We start from the raw sequence: 17,464 nt of genomic DNA on the forward strand, positions 1-17,464 counted from the left end.
CTTCATTAGAGAGGAGGGGGGTCATAGGGTGAGCACGCTCACACAAGCTGATATTATGTATGTATGTATGTATGTATGTATGTATGTATGTATGTATGTATGTATGTATGTATGTATGTATGTATGTATGTATGTATGTATGTATGTATGTATGTATGTATGTATGTATGTATGTATGTATGTATGTTAAATTGATTAAAGTGCGAGGTTATGGCCATGCAGGTCTTTGACGATAGTAGCAACCATTGATGTTACTTTCCATATATATATATATATATATATATATATATATATATATATATATAAGTATGAGAGGTGGCACTTCAAGAAAACTTCATTTATTACGTCGACGTCGACGTTTCGGTCAGAGCCTGACCTTTCTCAAGAAGAAAGGTCAGGCTCTGACCGAAACGTCGACGTAATAAATGAAGTTTTCTTGAAGTGCCACCTCTCATACTTATACGGCAACCACTCCTTCAACTACATATATATATATATATATATATATATATATATATATATATATATATATATATATATATATATATATATATATATATATATATAACTGATAGTGTGTGTGCACATATATATATATATATATGTGCACACACACTATCAGTTATGTTATTCTGTGTGCGAAAGTCAGTTTCGTCACAACTTTCACAGGCCACAGAAGTTGTGTTTGGCACGATCACAGTGTACTGAAGCCAGCCTCTCTATAAATTAACACATGCTTACGAATGTTCTACAAATATATTACTCCGAGTGTGTTTCAGGCATTTATTTAATGTGCCGATTCAATCAAGCAATAAAAAAGAATTGGCATTTCGGAAACGATTTTTCAAAAACGACTAGAGATGTGAACGGTTAAAGATATCTGAGCTCGAAGCAAATTACTCTAGCTGCAATACAGAACATTCATTTACTCACTACGTTGAGAACCACAGGCACGACAACGCTACATTTTATTTTCACGTCTACTTACCTAAAAAAGTAGGCAAACAGCATGCGTCTTTGGTATTAAACCAGACTCGTAATGCGCAACTAAACGAATGACACTTTACTGTTAACGCAAAGAGACTAAGGTGAACCTTCACTAATTCATGAGCAGGTAGTTTTAGCCGTCATGTGTGGTGTCTCGAGAAAAGGCACGCAGCAGTACCTGTTTTAAATGCGGAGCATTTCTTAGTCGCACCTGCGGCGTCGGCGGCGCCGTCCACACCCCCACTGCGCATGCTCGGCTCGTCTCATGCCGGCAGCAAGCCTCTCCTCTCCCTCCCTCCCTCCCTCCCTCCCTCCCTCCTCTCCCTCGAACGCGGGCGGTGTGTATATAAGCGGCGGAGCGCGCGTTCGGAATTCAGTCAAGGGCGTCTTTACTTGGCTTTCGCTTGACTTGACGCTTTGCTTGACTCGAGTAGATGCGATGGAAGCAACAGTACCTTCAATCAGCTGTCGTCGGCGTCAACAACAGCAAGCAACGCAGAAGACAAGGCTGCGAAGAGACGAGCATACGACGCTGAACGCAAGCGTTTCAAGCGAGCTGCGGACCCGGAACTTCGTGCACGCTGGAGCCGTTCAAGTCGTACTTGGTGTGCGCATCGTGTAACAATTAAGCATTCCCAAACCGTACCCATTTACGCAACATTCACGCGATACCCCCACCACTCTGCGACGCATTTACTCGAATTCGCCCCGTGGGAAGATGCGGGCGACTTTTTTCCTATTTTGCTCGCGCCACATCAACCGAATAATCACGATTAAATTGTTATTCGGAAAATTTCACAATTATAATTTCCCCGCACAAGACATTACTGCCAAAAAAAATAATAAACTCCAGCGCTTGTCAAATGGGTGGTGCAGTGTTACATTTGACATGCTGAGGGAGGCCGAGCCTCTCCTCAAAAAATGAAGGGGGCCGCGCCCCCCTGGCCCCTCCTGGCTTTAAACCCTGCTACGCACTGCATCTTTCGAGAGGAACGCTTACAGGGGCGTGGGAACCAAGACATAACCGTTGTAGACAGCTTCTCAGCTTTTGGTCACCAGATGTGGCTCAAAGTGCATTTCGCAGAGGTGGTCTGTAGACTGCAACATCCGATCTTTGCGAGATATGGCATTCCTCCATACCCGAAGGCGCTCTTCTTCTTTCGGCGCGGAAAAGAGTGAGAGTTTCTCAGTACACGACTTGTCGTGCAACGTGGGGCGAAATACTTCTTGCCCATTGCTCCCTGGGCGCACGCACCATTTCTATTTCGTTTATGTGGTTCCTTTCAGCTCGTGCTTTTTCCAAGCATAGCGCGCGTTTCGTTGGCGTTTCACCTGCAGTGGTGTCCTCTGCCCTTGCCCTCACAAGCGCACCTCGATAACGCTGTTCATACAGTTGCTCTGTATCTTTTGTTTTACTTTTCTAATATTTTCCATCCATTTTCCCGGGGCTCGGCATTCCCGTTTGAGTAGCCTATCAAGAAGTGCTTAAACTCCGTCTCTTTCCTTTTCTCACCGTGCCGAATACACGTGGTCCTGTCATTTGCTTTTAATTTTAAAATCTCCTTACACAGTTCCCGCTGTCGCCAAATGCAAAGGTTTTTACTGCGGTCTAATTTGCTGATTTCCTCCTTTACTGCCAGGTTAAAACCTCCAGCAGAAGCTTACTATTTAATTTGCACATTTCCCACGAGAATGAGTTCCTTCGCCTTGAAATTCCAATAGAGCATTGAACTAAGCAGTGGTCTGACAACGACACCGGGAGTTTGGTAACTACTACATTCCGGAAGGATGTCGACAAATACATAAATACGGTCGAGCCTTGGATGGCCAGGGCCATCGAATCGCGTGTACTTTACTGTACACGTACTTTCGAGACATTCTGCCACATCCTCAAGGTCCCAGTAGCATGATTGATATATGACCGATGACGGGGGGAAGGGGGGGGGGCTGTTTTACGACGCTATTTCTATCTACCAATGTGATTATAGCTCGATCTCGCCAAGCTACAGTTAACGGCATTCAGCGCTTAATTCTTAGCACGATAAACGTCCTAGGTGCATATGGCTACAGTTTGTTGTTCTCCGTTTTCTTTTTTTTTCCAGACAATTTAATATTATTTGAAACCAGTGTAAATAATTATCTCAGACATCTTTGAACTTTGATACGGCAAAATGAGCCAGCCTTGAAAGCAAAAAAAATATAATAATAATAACCTGTATGACGATTCCAATGGCAAAATTTTAAAAATCCGGGGGGGGGGGGGTTGAACCCCTAACCCTCCCCCCCGGATTTTTTAAATTTTGCACATACAAACTGACGGACAAACATACATAAAGTATGGTGGGACCCCCCCCCCCCCCATGAAAAAAATTTCTGGCTACGCCCCTGTTGTATAAACAATTATGATCTATAAACAAGCCTATAATTAACATAAGTCTGAATTTGAAGGAACTTGTATTGCACACGTCAGGGAACAAACATTTCTTGGTGTGTGGTTCCAGGGCGAATTAAACTAGAACACACGTGTTAATCACCTGACTACCGCATTAGCGCGAATAGTTGGTTATTTGTTTCATGATAGTACACTTAATCCCACTAAGGTTAAAAACATTAGAAAGTGCACAACAATGTTTGAGGATAATGGGCTTTGTCGTACATGTGGAAAGGTGGTGGTTCCGGCACCTGGATCCAGCGTCTTCTCTTACCATGTGGCGCTGATACGGAGCCCAACGCAGCTGGCCGTTTATTACTGCCATGCTTTCCGTCCTACAGAATTAAAGGATACAAGCGACATGTGTGGTGCATGGGTTGTCTGTCCCTGTTATGTGGAGGCCTGATACGACAACGCGGCGGGTCCCTGAGATTCGCTATTCATTACCTGCCCTACTCACGCGCCAACTTCTCCATGGTCGATAGCGCTCTCTCCCGAAAGAGCGTATAGAAAAGGGGACCGGAAAAGAGTGGCTTGGCTTCTGCGCATGCGCCCTGGTACAGTGTACTAGTGTAGCCCTGGCAGCTCGCAAATTTCTTGGGCCCCAAGCTCCTTGGGGCCCCAGTTCTCAAACTCTCTATTGTATATCTTACAGTTTAGTCGAACTGAAGAAATTGGGGAGGGGCGAAGCATGTAGGGAAGGGTGTTTCAGCTCCACTGTGTGAAACCTGTGGAGGGGCGGAGCATGCAGTGTGCGCCGGTGTTTCCCACAGCGAAATCACTGCTAATGGGCAATGAGAGACCAAAGAAAGATTAGGCACAGAGACCCGCAGTCCGCTTTTAGTTAACGTGCACGTTGCGAATCTTTATTGTTCAACTACACACAAGAAAAATCTCCCAGCGGCATTACACTGCAGGTCAAGATCCAGTGCCTATATATACGGGGTGGCCGGTGAACGGTTGTGCAGAGCGAGCAGTCGGTTTTTTTCAAGAAACTCGCTAGCGACGCTGCCTGCGTCGGCGTTGTCTCTCGCGGGCGAGGGCGCGTTCTCTTTCCTCGCGAGTTGGTAGTTCAGCGTTCACCGCAGAAAGAGCGTTTCCATAGTCAACGCGCGCCGTTCGCTCTCTCTCGCCACACAGCGAGCGCTGAGGTGGTGGCGCTCTCTCTTGAGCTCAAGCAAATGGACAGGACACGGCGATGCAAGCAAGCAAATGGGTCACGACGATGCACGCGGCGACAGCATACGACGATGCACAGTCGACAAGCCGAGACCCTAAGGTGCTTCGCCCCTAAAACAAGCACCTACTGTGCACTCTTCCATTCTGATGTAACTTATAAGATATTAGTCTGGGGAACGACATCGCAAAGAAATTACCATAGACTTATTACTGTGCAAAAGAAAATATTGCGCTGTTTCTAAAAGTAAAGGGGAAAATTACAGGCCTTGCCCACTGCTCCATTGTTCCTAAAACATTCCATGCTCAGGGTGGATCGAATGCACTATTTTAAGTTGTTGCACCGGAAGATAACACTACTGTTTACGGGAACAAAAGAAACGAGCGACTGAAATAAGAGCTAATTAATTATGGAAAACTCAGTGCTGCGTGCCAGATACCTCACGTTTTCAATATCGTTGCATGTAAATTGAACTTTAAAGCTAATAGTGCTGCCTTTAAGAAATAAGCAAAGAAGTCATTATTAACCACCGGTATACAGTATCAACATTAACTAGTGAATTTTCATGTCTCAAGCAGTGCTTAAGTATTTCACGAATTTGTATTGTTTATTTCCACGTACAAAGTACTTTGAATACATCCTCATGCATTATGCGGTTTTTAATTTTTTTTCTAATTTTTTGTTCGTATGTATGTATGTATGTATGTATGTATGTATGTATGTATGTATGTATGTATGTATGTATGTATGTATGTATGTATGTATGTATGTATGTATGTATGTATGTATAGAATCGCGCTGTTTCCTTCATTGTCGTTTAGGCAGACGCAAGTCCTGAGCCAAGGATGAACTGCCGCTTCAGTTATTCTCGTTGGTGCCCAGATAAATAGCAGCATGCTTCTTAGCACAGGCGATAAGCGAGACAGCGAGCGTATCTTTACAACCGATTAGGAAAAACAGCCGCTGGTCACGTTGTTCGCAGTATGGCGATACTGCGTCGTCTCGGTCACAGCGACCCTGCACGATTCTGCACATCAGCCGGAGCTAGCAACATGGAAGCTGTTCTGCGCTCTTTGCGATTTCCCTTGTTCACGGTCGACGCCTTTACAAGGACTCCATTTTCGGGCAACCCGGCGGCCGTGGTGTTTCTAGAAGAAGACAGCGTACGTGCACTCTTTTTCGATTAGTGCTTTCTCGATACGCGAAAATTTACATATTTTTATTCTACTTACAAACTACCTCTCTATACGTTTTATTTTTCGTAAATTAGAAACAGTGGTTTGATTCAGCAATATAATTGCAGACATTGCATAGTGAATAAAGACAGGAAGCATAATACCTTTAAATATTTAGTGGCTACTCTCCGCAAGAAAAGAGGGAAAATACTGATCAAGGAAGGGCACAGGCAAGAGGGCGCAATTTCTCCAATGTTAATCCCTGCATGCTTAGGAGAAGTATGTTCAAGATATTAGGGCCGGGAAAAGTGGTAAAAGCGTGGACCAATGTCGAATATCTAGGCAAACTACTGTTTGCAGATGACATTACTTTTGGGGAAGCAATGTCTAGTAACAAACAGATTAGGGTTGCAGATTAATATGCAGGAGGTAACGTTAAATAGCAAATGCAAGAGGACTGCATTCATGGTTACTAGTCGGCGCCTAAAATATTTTCAAGAGCAGATCTATCTAGGTCAATCATCCCGAGAGCTCTATCTAGGTCATTCAACCCGAGAGCCAAATATGAGGGAGAATAAAAATAGGCTGCAGCGCATACGGCAGGTATATATCGCCAAGTCACGACCAGCAGCTTACTGCAATCCCTGAAAAGAAAGTAGAACGACCTTAGCAACGAGCGATGACAGGAGCGTTGGTTTCACATTCCTCCAGCCCTCCTCCACCTCCCTTGAGAAAACGGGAAACGTACGCTTCTGCTAGGTGGTGCTATGAAATTAGGAAAATTGCACGCACATGATGGCGTCAGCTCACACGAGACTGGTAGCTAGAAGAGGCATTCGTCTATCTGTGGACGTAAATAGAGTAGAATTATGAGGCGAAGTAATAATGAAAATGAGCTACAGACTTTTCTGTGGTGGCGTTGAATTAAGGGCTTGAAGGCTACAGCGCACAAAGACGGGGACAACAGAAGAAAGCACAAGACGAAGCACCGATCGGCTCTTCGTCTTGTGCTTTCTTCTGTTGTCCCCGTCTTTGTGCGCTGTAGCCTTCAAGATGCAATACCAACTAGCCCACCAAGCCATCCTTGTGAATTAAGGGCATTTGCCCTTCGTCATTTATTCCTCGTTGAATTGTATGGATAACAATAAAAAGCTGCGAATTATACCGGGCGTCTGGTAATGTGTGCCTTCTGTTCCGAATTCTGTGGCTACGACTAACCCGTTGTATTATCGCGTTCGATTTGAGCTGCAACGGAAGGAGGAGGAGGAGGAGAGGTTGAGGAGAGGAAAAGACTCCACGTGGTGACACTCTCGAGCGGTGGCGCATTTTGCCTGTGGAGCTTAGAGTTACTGTATATGCTACTAAAGGTAGCATATACAGTAACTCTAGTGGAGCTGATCTCGCTCCATCGCGGAAGGGGGGAAAAAGAAAAAAAAAAACATTTCGCCGCAAGGACGAAGTCATGAATGCGATAGCAACAAATTGGAATGTCATACCAGAGTCATTATTTTTAAGAAGCATTGAATGATTCTGGTCATACGCAGAAAGGCTAGCAGCTCGACACTTGCAGCGCCCTGCTCAAACACAAAGAAGGACGCACGAAAAGAACATACAGGTATAAACAGGGAGCGCAACTGTGACAGTTGTTAGCTCGCGCTCGCAGCAGTTTTTAGCCAGAAAGATATATGTTATATTTATTTTTGGCTCAGAACTGATTTTGTGAGTTCACGTCCCATTTTGATTACAAATGTTTTAAAGGTGAAATACGCTTAGGCGTGCTTTACGTTCCCGTGAAATTTAGCCGAGTTTCGGTTTCTGGATTTGACTCTTTTAGAAAAAAAAACTGTGTATGACTTCATGTGCAATGCATATAATTGATCATGGTGCGACTACAATGTTCATGATTAACTGCTCGTGAGGAGGATCACGAGAACTTACTTGTCAGCAAACGTGTTATTGTGCCCTTATTTATTGAGGCCGAAGCCTTAGAAGCCTCATCAAGTGACCGTCGGCGTCAACATGAGGGATGCAAAAAAATCATGTTATGACGTCATCGCATGACATATTCATGACGTCACAGGTCACCAATATTTGTGACGCCATCGTGACGTCATCATCATCATCACATGACATCGTCGCTTGGTCAAAGGTGGGCCGATCCCGGAGGCACTGCAAAAGCACGTGAGGTGCAGAATGCTTCTAATGCATCCGATACCAGAGGCAGTGCAAAACCATGTTAGGTGCCGAAAGCCTTCAAACGAGGGGGCGAGGCAGTACCACCGACTGAGAAGAAAAAGACGACAGCTTTCGCTTTCCAGTATCTTAGGCAAAAATGCATCGGGGACCGTGTGACTTATTTGCTCTATTTATTTGCCGCCTCAATTTTAACTGTGTGCAATCGACTGATAACGTCAAATTAATTTAATGAGTGTCTTATGAGAGCGTACGCCTTCGCCTGTGCTCTCCTTAGCGTTGCAGGGACTGTAGATTTTTTCCTGGTTTCTTGCTTGCTGTCTTTGTAAAACTCCATAGATACTTTGTTTCCACTTTTTTTGGGGACGTTAAACCCCAGATATTATTATTATATTTGTTTCCACTTTTGCATTCAATCTAACGAATGCCTATTTCACAATTTGCTTACTTGATGACTGCGGGCTACCCATTTCCCATTAACCGGGTTTGGTCCCCAGCTTCCTTGGCATATTCATTTTGTGTTCATGCTCTTGAGGTAAAGATGTGCTCAAGCCACCACTTATTTTCATTAATGTTCCCTGCTTTGCCTTCAACACGAGCCGAACACACGTTTCTCTACAGTACGTCATCACAATGAGCAAAGGCCGGCCACTTTTTATTTATTCATTTATTTTGAATACCTCAAAGGCCCCAGCTGGGGTATTACATGAGGGATGGGTATTAATTACAGAAAAGAAGTGATTCGAGGGCAATCTTGAATTGATGTGGGTCGGAGTGGTGCACGGTAGTTGCAGGCAGACGGTTCCAGTCCCGTGCGGTTGTCACAAAAAAGGAGCGAAGATGGGCGGTGGTTTGTGCTGGCGGAGGATATACTGCTCTTGAATGGTTTGTGCGGCTTGATGAGCGATGGACTGGCAGTATGGCTGGAACTTCGATAGGAGCATGATTAAATTTGTAAAAAAAAAGGCATAGTCGAGATATGTGACGTCGTAATTCTAGATCAGAAAGGTGAGCACGAGTTTTAAGTTTGGAAACACTGGAATTGTAGGTATATTCAAAGTAGATAAAACGTGCAGCACGGTTTTGAATCGATTGGAGAATGTTGTGCGATTCGCGGAGTTGACTATGTTAGTCGCGTGGGCTAACCAGGAAATGTTACTTGAAAATTTGACGCCAAGATATTTGTAGGATTCAGCGGATGAGACTGCAGAGCCGGAAATGGTATATTCTGCTGACTGGTGATGGGGCCTGCGATGAAAAGATACCAATGAAGTTTTCTTTATGTTTAAAGACATTAGCCACTTATCACACCAGGGTACAATGAGACTGAGGTCGTTTTGAAGAGTATTAATATCTGCGCTGTTTGCTATGGGACGGTATACGACGCAGTCGTCTGCAAAGAGGCGAATGCTAGAAGAGATGTTTGATGGAAGGTCGTTGATGTAAATGAGAAAAAGTAATGGTCCGAGCACTGTGCCTTGCGGCACACCAGAGATTACAGAGGAACGGTTGGATGAGTTAGCATACACAAATTGTTGGCGATTGGTAAGAAAGCTGCAAATCCAATTATTTATTTATTTATTTATTTATTTATTTATTTATTTATTTATTTATTTATTTATTTATTTATTTATTTATTTATAAATACTGCTGTCTCGATTTCGAGACATAGCAGGAGTGGGTACATATATTAGTACAAACAGCAAATTAAAGAAACGCGAAGATTATACAAACAGATAAAGATACGATATGCTTACTTAGCTGTACAACAAAATCTTTCATCAGGTGCGAGTACAAACGTTGATGGGAATACAGAAAAAGACAACTGCTAAGACTATGCAAACAGATTAAAACTAGATGTGTATTCGTAGTTTCTCAACGAACTCATCGTGAGTCAATGCGCGAAGCGAACCATCCAAGTTGTTCCAGATTTCAACAGTGAATGGAAAAAACTAAAATTTAAAACAGTCAATGTGTGTCCTGAAAGGAATAATGTTTAGTCTGTAGGTTTGCCTAGTGGCACGTGTATTAGCGGGTACAAAAGAGAAGGGTGCGTGAATACCGGATGGCGTGTGGACGATCTTGTGCAGTAAAATTACGCGTTCGCGCCTATGCTCCAAAGTCTGCAACGATAAGATGTGAGCATGTGATGAAGGTGAGAAGCTGCGATCATAGCGACCGAAGATGAATCTGATAGCTTTTTTCTGGATTGATTCTAGCTGCGTTATGTCACACGTGAGGTGAGGAGACCATACAGTTGAAGCGTAATCTAGTATCGGACGAACTAGTGATTTGTAGGCAGTCAGCTTACATTCCAACGTTGCATTTTTTAAAGTTCGCTTTAAGTAACCGAGTTTTCGAAGCGCTTTTGCAGAGATATGATTGATATGGGCGTGCCATTTGAGGTTATGTGAAAAAATGACACCCAGATATTTGTACTCACTAACTTGCGACAAGTAACTACCATTGGCATTGTAAGAGTAATTCAGCGGCTTCTTTTTGTTAACGAAGGTCATGGCGACTGTTTTTGTAAAATTCATTTTCATTTGCCACCTATCACTCCATTCGCAGAACATTGAAAATACCTTGTTTAATTCTTGTTGATCACTAGCATCAGTAACAGTGCGGTAGAGGACACAGTCGTCTGCATATAGACGCAACTTAACGTTGGTGTTATTAATAACACTTACTACATCATTAATGAAAATACATTTGTATTAATGTTTAAACGGGCGCGTGAAATTTCTGCCATTTTCGAGTAACCACACAATATTAGAGCGCGAAAGAACTACTTGTAATTCGACAAGCCACATGCGTGCACCCTTTATTATACTGGACCTGCATTCAGTTGAAGTTAGTGACCTCTGCCTGGGTGGTCAGTCGATGTCTATTCACAACGTTTGGTTGCTTACACAACGAAACGTTGTCCCTCAGATGTACGCGAAGCGTATAGTGCCATAAAATGATTAAATGAAGCAAGCACGTTCATAGGTCGGCAAAAAAGTGGAGCTCACTCAGACTCACTCAAGAAATATATTTTGCTCTTAGGGCTCACTCGGACTTATACTCGCCAAAGATTTCCTCAACCGGACTCACTCGGACTCCGACTCGCTAAACTTCTTCTCAACCGGAATCACTCGGACTCAAACTCACCAACGTATTACTCAGCCGGATTCACTCAGACTCGGGCTCACAGCTTGACCTGAGTCTTAGTGAGCCTAAGTGAGTCGACTCATGAGTCCGTTAGCGTAAAACTAGCTTTTTCGATCATGGTGTCAATGCTCTTTAACGCCAATATCTCACTCACATAATCGGTGCTCTACGATACTCATTGTGGTCTTGTACCTTCAAATACGTGTTAACAGTGGTTTCAATCCAGTAAGGACATTTTTTGTGAAATACGCGACTCACATGAGATATTTTTATCTAGAACTTCACGTGAAAGAGTTTGCGGGGGGGGGGGGGTCATGCCCCCCCCCCCCCCCCAACTCACGCCTCTGATCAGTAAATATTGAGGTGGCGCATGAACGCTAGTGCGTTGAGATATATGTGAATAGACTTGAGTATAAACGTAAGCCGATATAAGGCTGATAGTAATGCTGAAAATAGTAGATACTATATTTTGCGCTTAGGGCTCACTCGCACTCAGACGCACCAATATTTTCCTCAACCGGACTCACCCTGACTTAGACTCATTAAAATTTTCCTCAGCCGGACTCACTCGGACTCAAACTCACCAAAATATTACTCACCCGGACTCACTCAGACACAAACTCACGGCCCGATCTGAGTCTGAGTGAATCTGAGTGACTCGACTCATAGTGAGTTTGCCGACCTTTGAGCACGTTACCCAGCTTTGTTCAGTCCATGTGCGGCAATGAAGACAGTCCATACCTGTGTAACTGGCGTGGGTTTCATGATGTCTTTTTCTGTTTTTAGTTTCTTCTGTCGGCTTTCGTGTGAAATCTGTACCAATGTGAACTATATATAGCTGTCCGATAGGCACACATTGAACAATAACAACGCCCTGCATTGTATCGCAGTGTGGTTGAATGGCAGCAAGGTATTACTGAAAGGTATCGATATGAGCACAAATCTCTTAAGTACAAAAGATTTCACTTATGTGCGTGAGCTTCGATTACCGGCCGGCGGAAGGGAGCGTAATGAAAGGAAGGGAAAAAAATTCGGCAGATACCACGCATTGTGGGAATCGCTTTCATGCGAAGCAGTCAGCGCTGCATTTTTTGGCTTGGAGTCGAAAGTTACGAGGTGGATCGACGGGTTTTTGTAAATGGAGTAGTGTGCATATCGCGGGCTTACCAGGCACGTCGACTACACTGGCGTTTGAAGGGTAACTTATGATTTGACGTAACGTCAGCACTCATGTTAGAGCAGACGGCAGTTTTATTGAAACGAAATGCATACTACTTTGCGATGATGGGAATATCATACGTAGCATTCGTTAGCGTATTCCTGCGGGGTCGAGTAACGCTTGAATATATATATAGATTGCTGAGTCATATGAGTATATATGTAATGTTTATCAGACTTATATATAAAAGCGGAGCCAACACATATAATAGAAGTACATATGCAGGGTTTATTACCTTGTTATAAAATTAGATAGTCAGGACTGCAACCACAATTGACGTTGCACCGACATGACGCCTGGATCTTTTTCCAAAGCATTTTCAAGACTTGGAGTGGCTCTGTGGTAGAATACTTGATTGTCACGCAGAATGCCTGTGTTCGACTGCCGCTGGGATCCCGATTTTTATTTTTTGAATTAGTCGGGTCAACGCGACCGATGCCGCATTTTCTTAACGTCCTCGCGTTTAAATTACCAATGCCTGTTCTCGACGTTCCTGGGTAGATAAGCTGTGAGTCACCTGTGGCGCATACCGCGGCCCGTGGTATACGGGTATATGTGCCACACGTGACTGAAGGAAAGGGTTTCATGACGTACGCGACAGGATTTTCGCGTTATTCATGCCATGACCAGACATTCATGTTCGTCATACCCTCATGCCCTGCTATGCCAATTTTGGTCTATACCAAGTGAAGAAGGCGACCACGAGAGCATTCAGACGTAGATAGATAGATAGATAGATAGATAGATAGATAGATAGGCGCGTGCCTTTGGTTCAAAGTGCCGCTCAAAGTGCCTTTGGTTCGCTAAGAAATGCTTCGCATTTAAAAGACATCCTGTATACTGGTTGCGATTTCGGTTGTTCGAATTACGTAACTAGTAATGATTCGTTATGGCATCTTTCATAGCCAGCTTGTATCTTTGGGACGTAAAGCCTCACAACGGAAACTAATCTTCGCGCAGGCAATCGACGACCATCGTAAGCAGTTGATCGCTGCGGAGATGAGACACTCTGAGACAGCCTTTGTGTCCAAGCGAAATGCCCTGGATGAGTTTGAGAAATGTAAGTAAAAGAAGCGCTTTTTAGGGGCGAAGCTCCTTAAGGCGGCACCCGTTCGTCCCTCGTAGTCGTCGTGGTCGTAGTAGTGAGTAACAAGTCTTACGCTTTGACCTCCAAGGTGGTGCCGGTGGGAGATTTCTCCTGTGCGTTGTTGAACAATAAAACATTCGCAGCGTGCGCGTTAACTAAAAGCCGAATTCTTCTGTCTCTCATTCCCCATTAGCAGCCATTGGCATGTTCCAGTAGGAAACGTTAGTAGAAGTAGAAGTGTAAGTGTTAGCTAAAAGCCGACATCTTCTGTCTCTCATTGCCATTAGCAGCCATTGTTTACCTCCAAGGTAGTGCCTGGTGAGATTTCTCCTGTGCGTGATTAAACAATAAAAATTTTGTTCAAAACGCCGTTGATTGATGAAATAAACCAACGAAAGACGCCAGATGTTTTGTAAAAGCAGAACGAAAGAACGCCAGATGTTTTTCTTAAAGTGTAGTAGTAGTAGTTGTATTTAGCCACCTCGCCCGATCGTCAACGGGCGAGGTGGACCGGCAACGGCGCGAGGACCCTGCCGTACGAGAGTTAAATCACACTAAAAGACATACTTTGCGGGCGATACACTCTAGTGAGCTTTCAACTTTTCGTCTTAATGTACATGATAAAGAAATTATTTCTACGAAAAACGCAAGGCACACCTTGAGCAATATGTTTGGTTTTGGGACGCTAAATGGAACCATGAGGCGATGCGAAGCCGGAGCACTTGCACGATCGCGTTCCGTTGGCTTTCGTTGGGCATGCTACCGACCTCGCGTCGTGGAACGCGCGTCCTGTCTTCCCTCTAGCCTTGCCTTTAATTCGCACAGGGCGAGCGGGGAATGCGGTCGCTCTTGGCGCTCTTTCGCTCGGGAGCGGACTTCTTCCTTGCATTTCACCGATCACAAGTGATAATGAAGGGACCACGTAAACCAACAGTACAATAAAAGTTTGATGTTTAATATATACACGATGTTTCACACTCTTTATATTATGTACTGGGCGCATTTCACGGAAGAGTTTCACGGTTTACAGATGATTCCCTCCGTAGCTTCGCCCCACTCATCATCATTCACCCCGTGGATATGCTGTGATTTTTTATTTCTCGGAGCAAATTTAAGTACAGGACGAGTTGTCCCGTCAGCTGATGAACTAATAGAAAAACGAGAGAAAAAAATGCAACACACAAGGGGCACACCGTATACAAACTGCTAGGCATGGCAATAAATTCCAGTTGTTAGCCCAACAATGCTGTGTGTTTTAAACGTGTATTCTGTTATACACATGCGTCATCTGTTCTTTTTCAGCCTCTTGCTTCAACCTCCGGTGGTTTACACCCCAGAACGAAGTGCCACTGTGCGGCCACGCAACACTAGCGACGGCAGCCGCCATCTTTGCTGAGTGGGGTTCGTTCATTCATTATATATGTTCACCGAACATAAATGTGAAGCAGTCATTCTATTCTATGCCGTGTTGTCAAATCTAGCTAGGAAAAAGAAAGAAGAGAAGGGAACCCGATTTGTTTCCAGTTTCAACACGTGGCTCATTATGTCGACTACGAAGAAAAACACGGAGAATACTACTGCACAAATTTCGATGCGGTTGTCACTCTTTGCTGTGTCTCTGTGTAAAAAAAGAGCAGGTAACTCAAACCGCTAAACGTCAGCAGCTAATCACAAGGTTCTAAATTCGTCTCCGCATACCACACCTGAAACGTGCTCGAAAAAAAAAAAAAATGTCTGTCTATACGGCCACCTTACGGTTGCGCTAGGGCTAATTAACACGTATAAGAATGAAGGATAAGATCGCATTGTCATAAAGTCGATGCGAAATATTCTATATGACACCCTCGAGAAACTGTATGTCGTTTATATAGGAAAGCCTGTGTTTTATAAGTGCAACAGTTACATCAACGGCCCTCGAGAACGCCTGTACATAAACACGACTTAAATAAAGCGCAGAATAATAGTTAATAGTCACTGATGATTCATACTGAAAAACTACTACAGCACCATACAAGGAAATCAAAAGTTTAACAAAACTTGAAATTCGGCAAGATGGCGCGAAGCTTTTGGGAACATTAGAGCGCAAAACCAGACATTCACAAGAACTGTCGCGTGTCCCTCGTTCTTGTGATGTCTGGTTTTGCTGTCTAATGTTCCCGCAGGCAATCAAAACGAAGCCTTCGTTCATAGCGTATTCGCAATTCATTTGGTTGCGACCGTTAAAAAACACCGTTGAATATCCCGCATGTCCATACGTATTGCACTTATTTGACCTATAAATGATGTAGGAATATTAGAAACGTGAGCGCTTTGTAGTCTTGCAAATGTTGCTTACGAAATGATCCTTTGCAGGAAATGAGTCTCGGGAACTCCAGTTCTACACCAAGAGTGGTGTGCTGAAAGCGTCAAGGGAGACAAATGGTACCGTCGTCCTTGATTTGCCAGCAAGGTCTTCGGTAGCAGTGGTCGGTGTCTCAACAAATGCACATTTCTGAAAGCGCTCATGGCTTCTCGCTGTTTTATATTTGCTTGCTTGATTACTTCCTTTGTTCGCGAAAGAATAGAAGAGCCCTCGCAGTAACGTCACATGGATTAGACAAATAAGTGCATTGCTAATGATGCTCGCAGTGAAATGTTTTCTTTTCTGTGCCAGTAAAAATTACAACAGCGAGTAAATTATTGTAGAGAATGACACACAAAAACTTCATCGAATAACAATTTTAGCAAATGCAGTCAGCGCGGGGATGGAGATCTAAGGCGTTAGCAATGTGAGAGGTGTATGACTTAATTTATTAGCATGCAATAGGGAGGTACGGACACAGAATGCATTGGAAGTGATTACATACAGTGTTGATAAAATTGCTCTGACCTTACTACTGATAGCGTACATCGTAACGAATAATATGCGTACGTGCATCAACTGTACATCTGCATGCGTGCACATCTCCTTGAAATGCCATTTTTCGGTACATCTGGAACGCCTTCGCGCGGTTTTTTTAACAGAGTTGATATTCGAGTGGCACGTTCAAGGCAGTAAAAGTTACCTTTTTGCTTTCTTATTCCGCATGTCGCCGCAACTCACTCCACCGTTCATGTGCTGATAGCAAGAGGAAGATTACCGGGACCTTCTGGATGTGAGTATAACCAATTGGACATTGTCAGATTGTCGCCAGGGGTTACACTTTTATGCATATATGTACAATATTCGGGCATGTACAGGTATAGCCGCTAAGTTAAAGTAGTCACAGTTGTATGTGAATGAAGCCAGGTGTGTTGTTAGAAGATTAGGTGCTTGACTATCTGTGATCGTTGTCGCACTAAAATACTGCCACTAGAAAGATTGTAGCAAGTATAAATAAAGGTCGTGCTCTGCCTGACTAGATAATCTGCCGTATACTTACCGTATATAACCTACATGCCCGCGGGGCAAATATCTATTTTCTCTTGTTTATTAAATAATGAAAATGCAACCGCATGCAAGCAGGTACCTTGGGCCAGAAAATTCGGAAAGCCATGGACTATCATTATGGAGCTGTTTCTCTTTGCTGTTCATTGTAAAAGAGGGAGTTGAGTCGATATTGGAATGTCGCTGTTCCTTTCAAATGGTGCAGGCTTCGCGCTTTACGACTGAATAGAATGCCCTGCACTTTCAGGGGAACAACGGGAGAGAGAGAAAAAAAAAACATGGCTGATCCCTCTGTCATAGGAATCGGTATAACACGAAAGTGAAACGTGTCTTCACAGACGTAGTTGAGCGTTTGTTGTGCATTTTTTCGCCCCGAGGGCGAAGGAATGAATGCTATAGCAACAAGTAATGTCACGCGCAGAACGGCAAGCAGCTCGAAACTTGCAACGCGCTGCTCAAGCAGAAAGGACGCACGGAACGAACATACACAGGATGAGCGAGAACTAACAACTGTCACAGCTCGACAGTTAAAGCACCCTGGTCAAATACAAAGGAGGACGCACGAAACGAACGCACAAGTATACACAGGATGAGCGCGAACTGTCACAGTTGTAACTTATTTGTGAGCAGCGCGCT

The 17,464-nt window shown here is 43.9% G+C and overlaps 1 protein-coding gene across 1 annotated transcript in view; it reads left to right on the forward strand.

Moving 5' to 3' along the window:
• Positions 1–5,508: 5,508 nt before the first annotated feature.
• The window catches only part of LOC119402602 (phenazine biosynthesis-like domain-containing protein), a 52,588-nt gene continuing 40,632 nt past the window's right edge, over positions 5,509–17,464 (forward strand). The window contains exons 1-5 of the mRNA XM_037669737.2: positions 5,509–5,758; positions 13,296–13,395; positions 14,725–14,823; positions 15,775–15,887; positions 16,527–16,556. Coding sequence (XP_037525665.2) covers positions 5,579–5,758; positions 13,296–13,395; positions 14,725–14,823; positions 15,775–15,887; positions 16,527–16,556 — 522 coding nt within the window. The 5' untranslated portion in view covers positions 5,509–5,578. The remainder of the gene's footprint in view (positions 5,759–13,295; positions 13,396–14,724; positions 14,824–15,774; positions 15,888–16,526; positions 16,557–17,464) is intronic.

Source organism: Rhipicephalus sanguineus, chromosome 1, assembly GCF_013339695.2.
Source record: "Rhipicephalus sanguineus isolate Rsan-2018 chromosome 1, BIME_Rsan_1.4, whole genome shotgun sequence".
Classification (NCBI taxonomy): domain Eukaryota; kingdom Metazoa; phylum Arthropoda; class Arachnida; order Ixodida; family Ixodidae; genus Rhipicephalus; species Rhipicephalus sanguineus.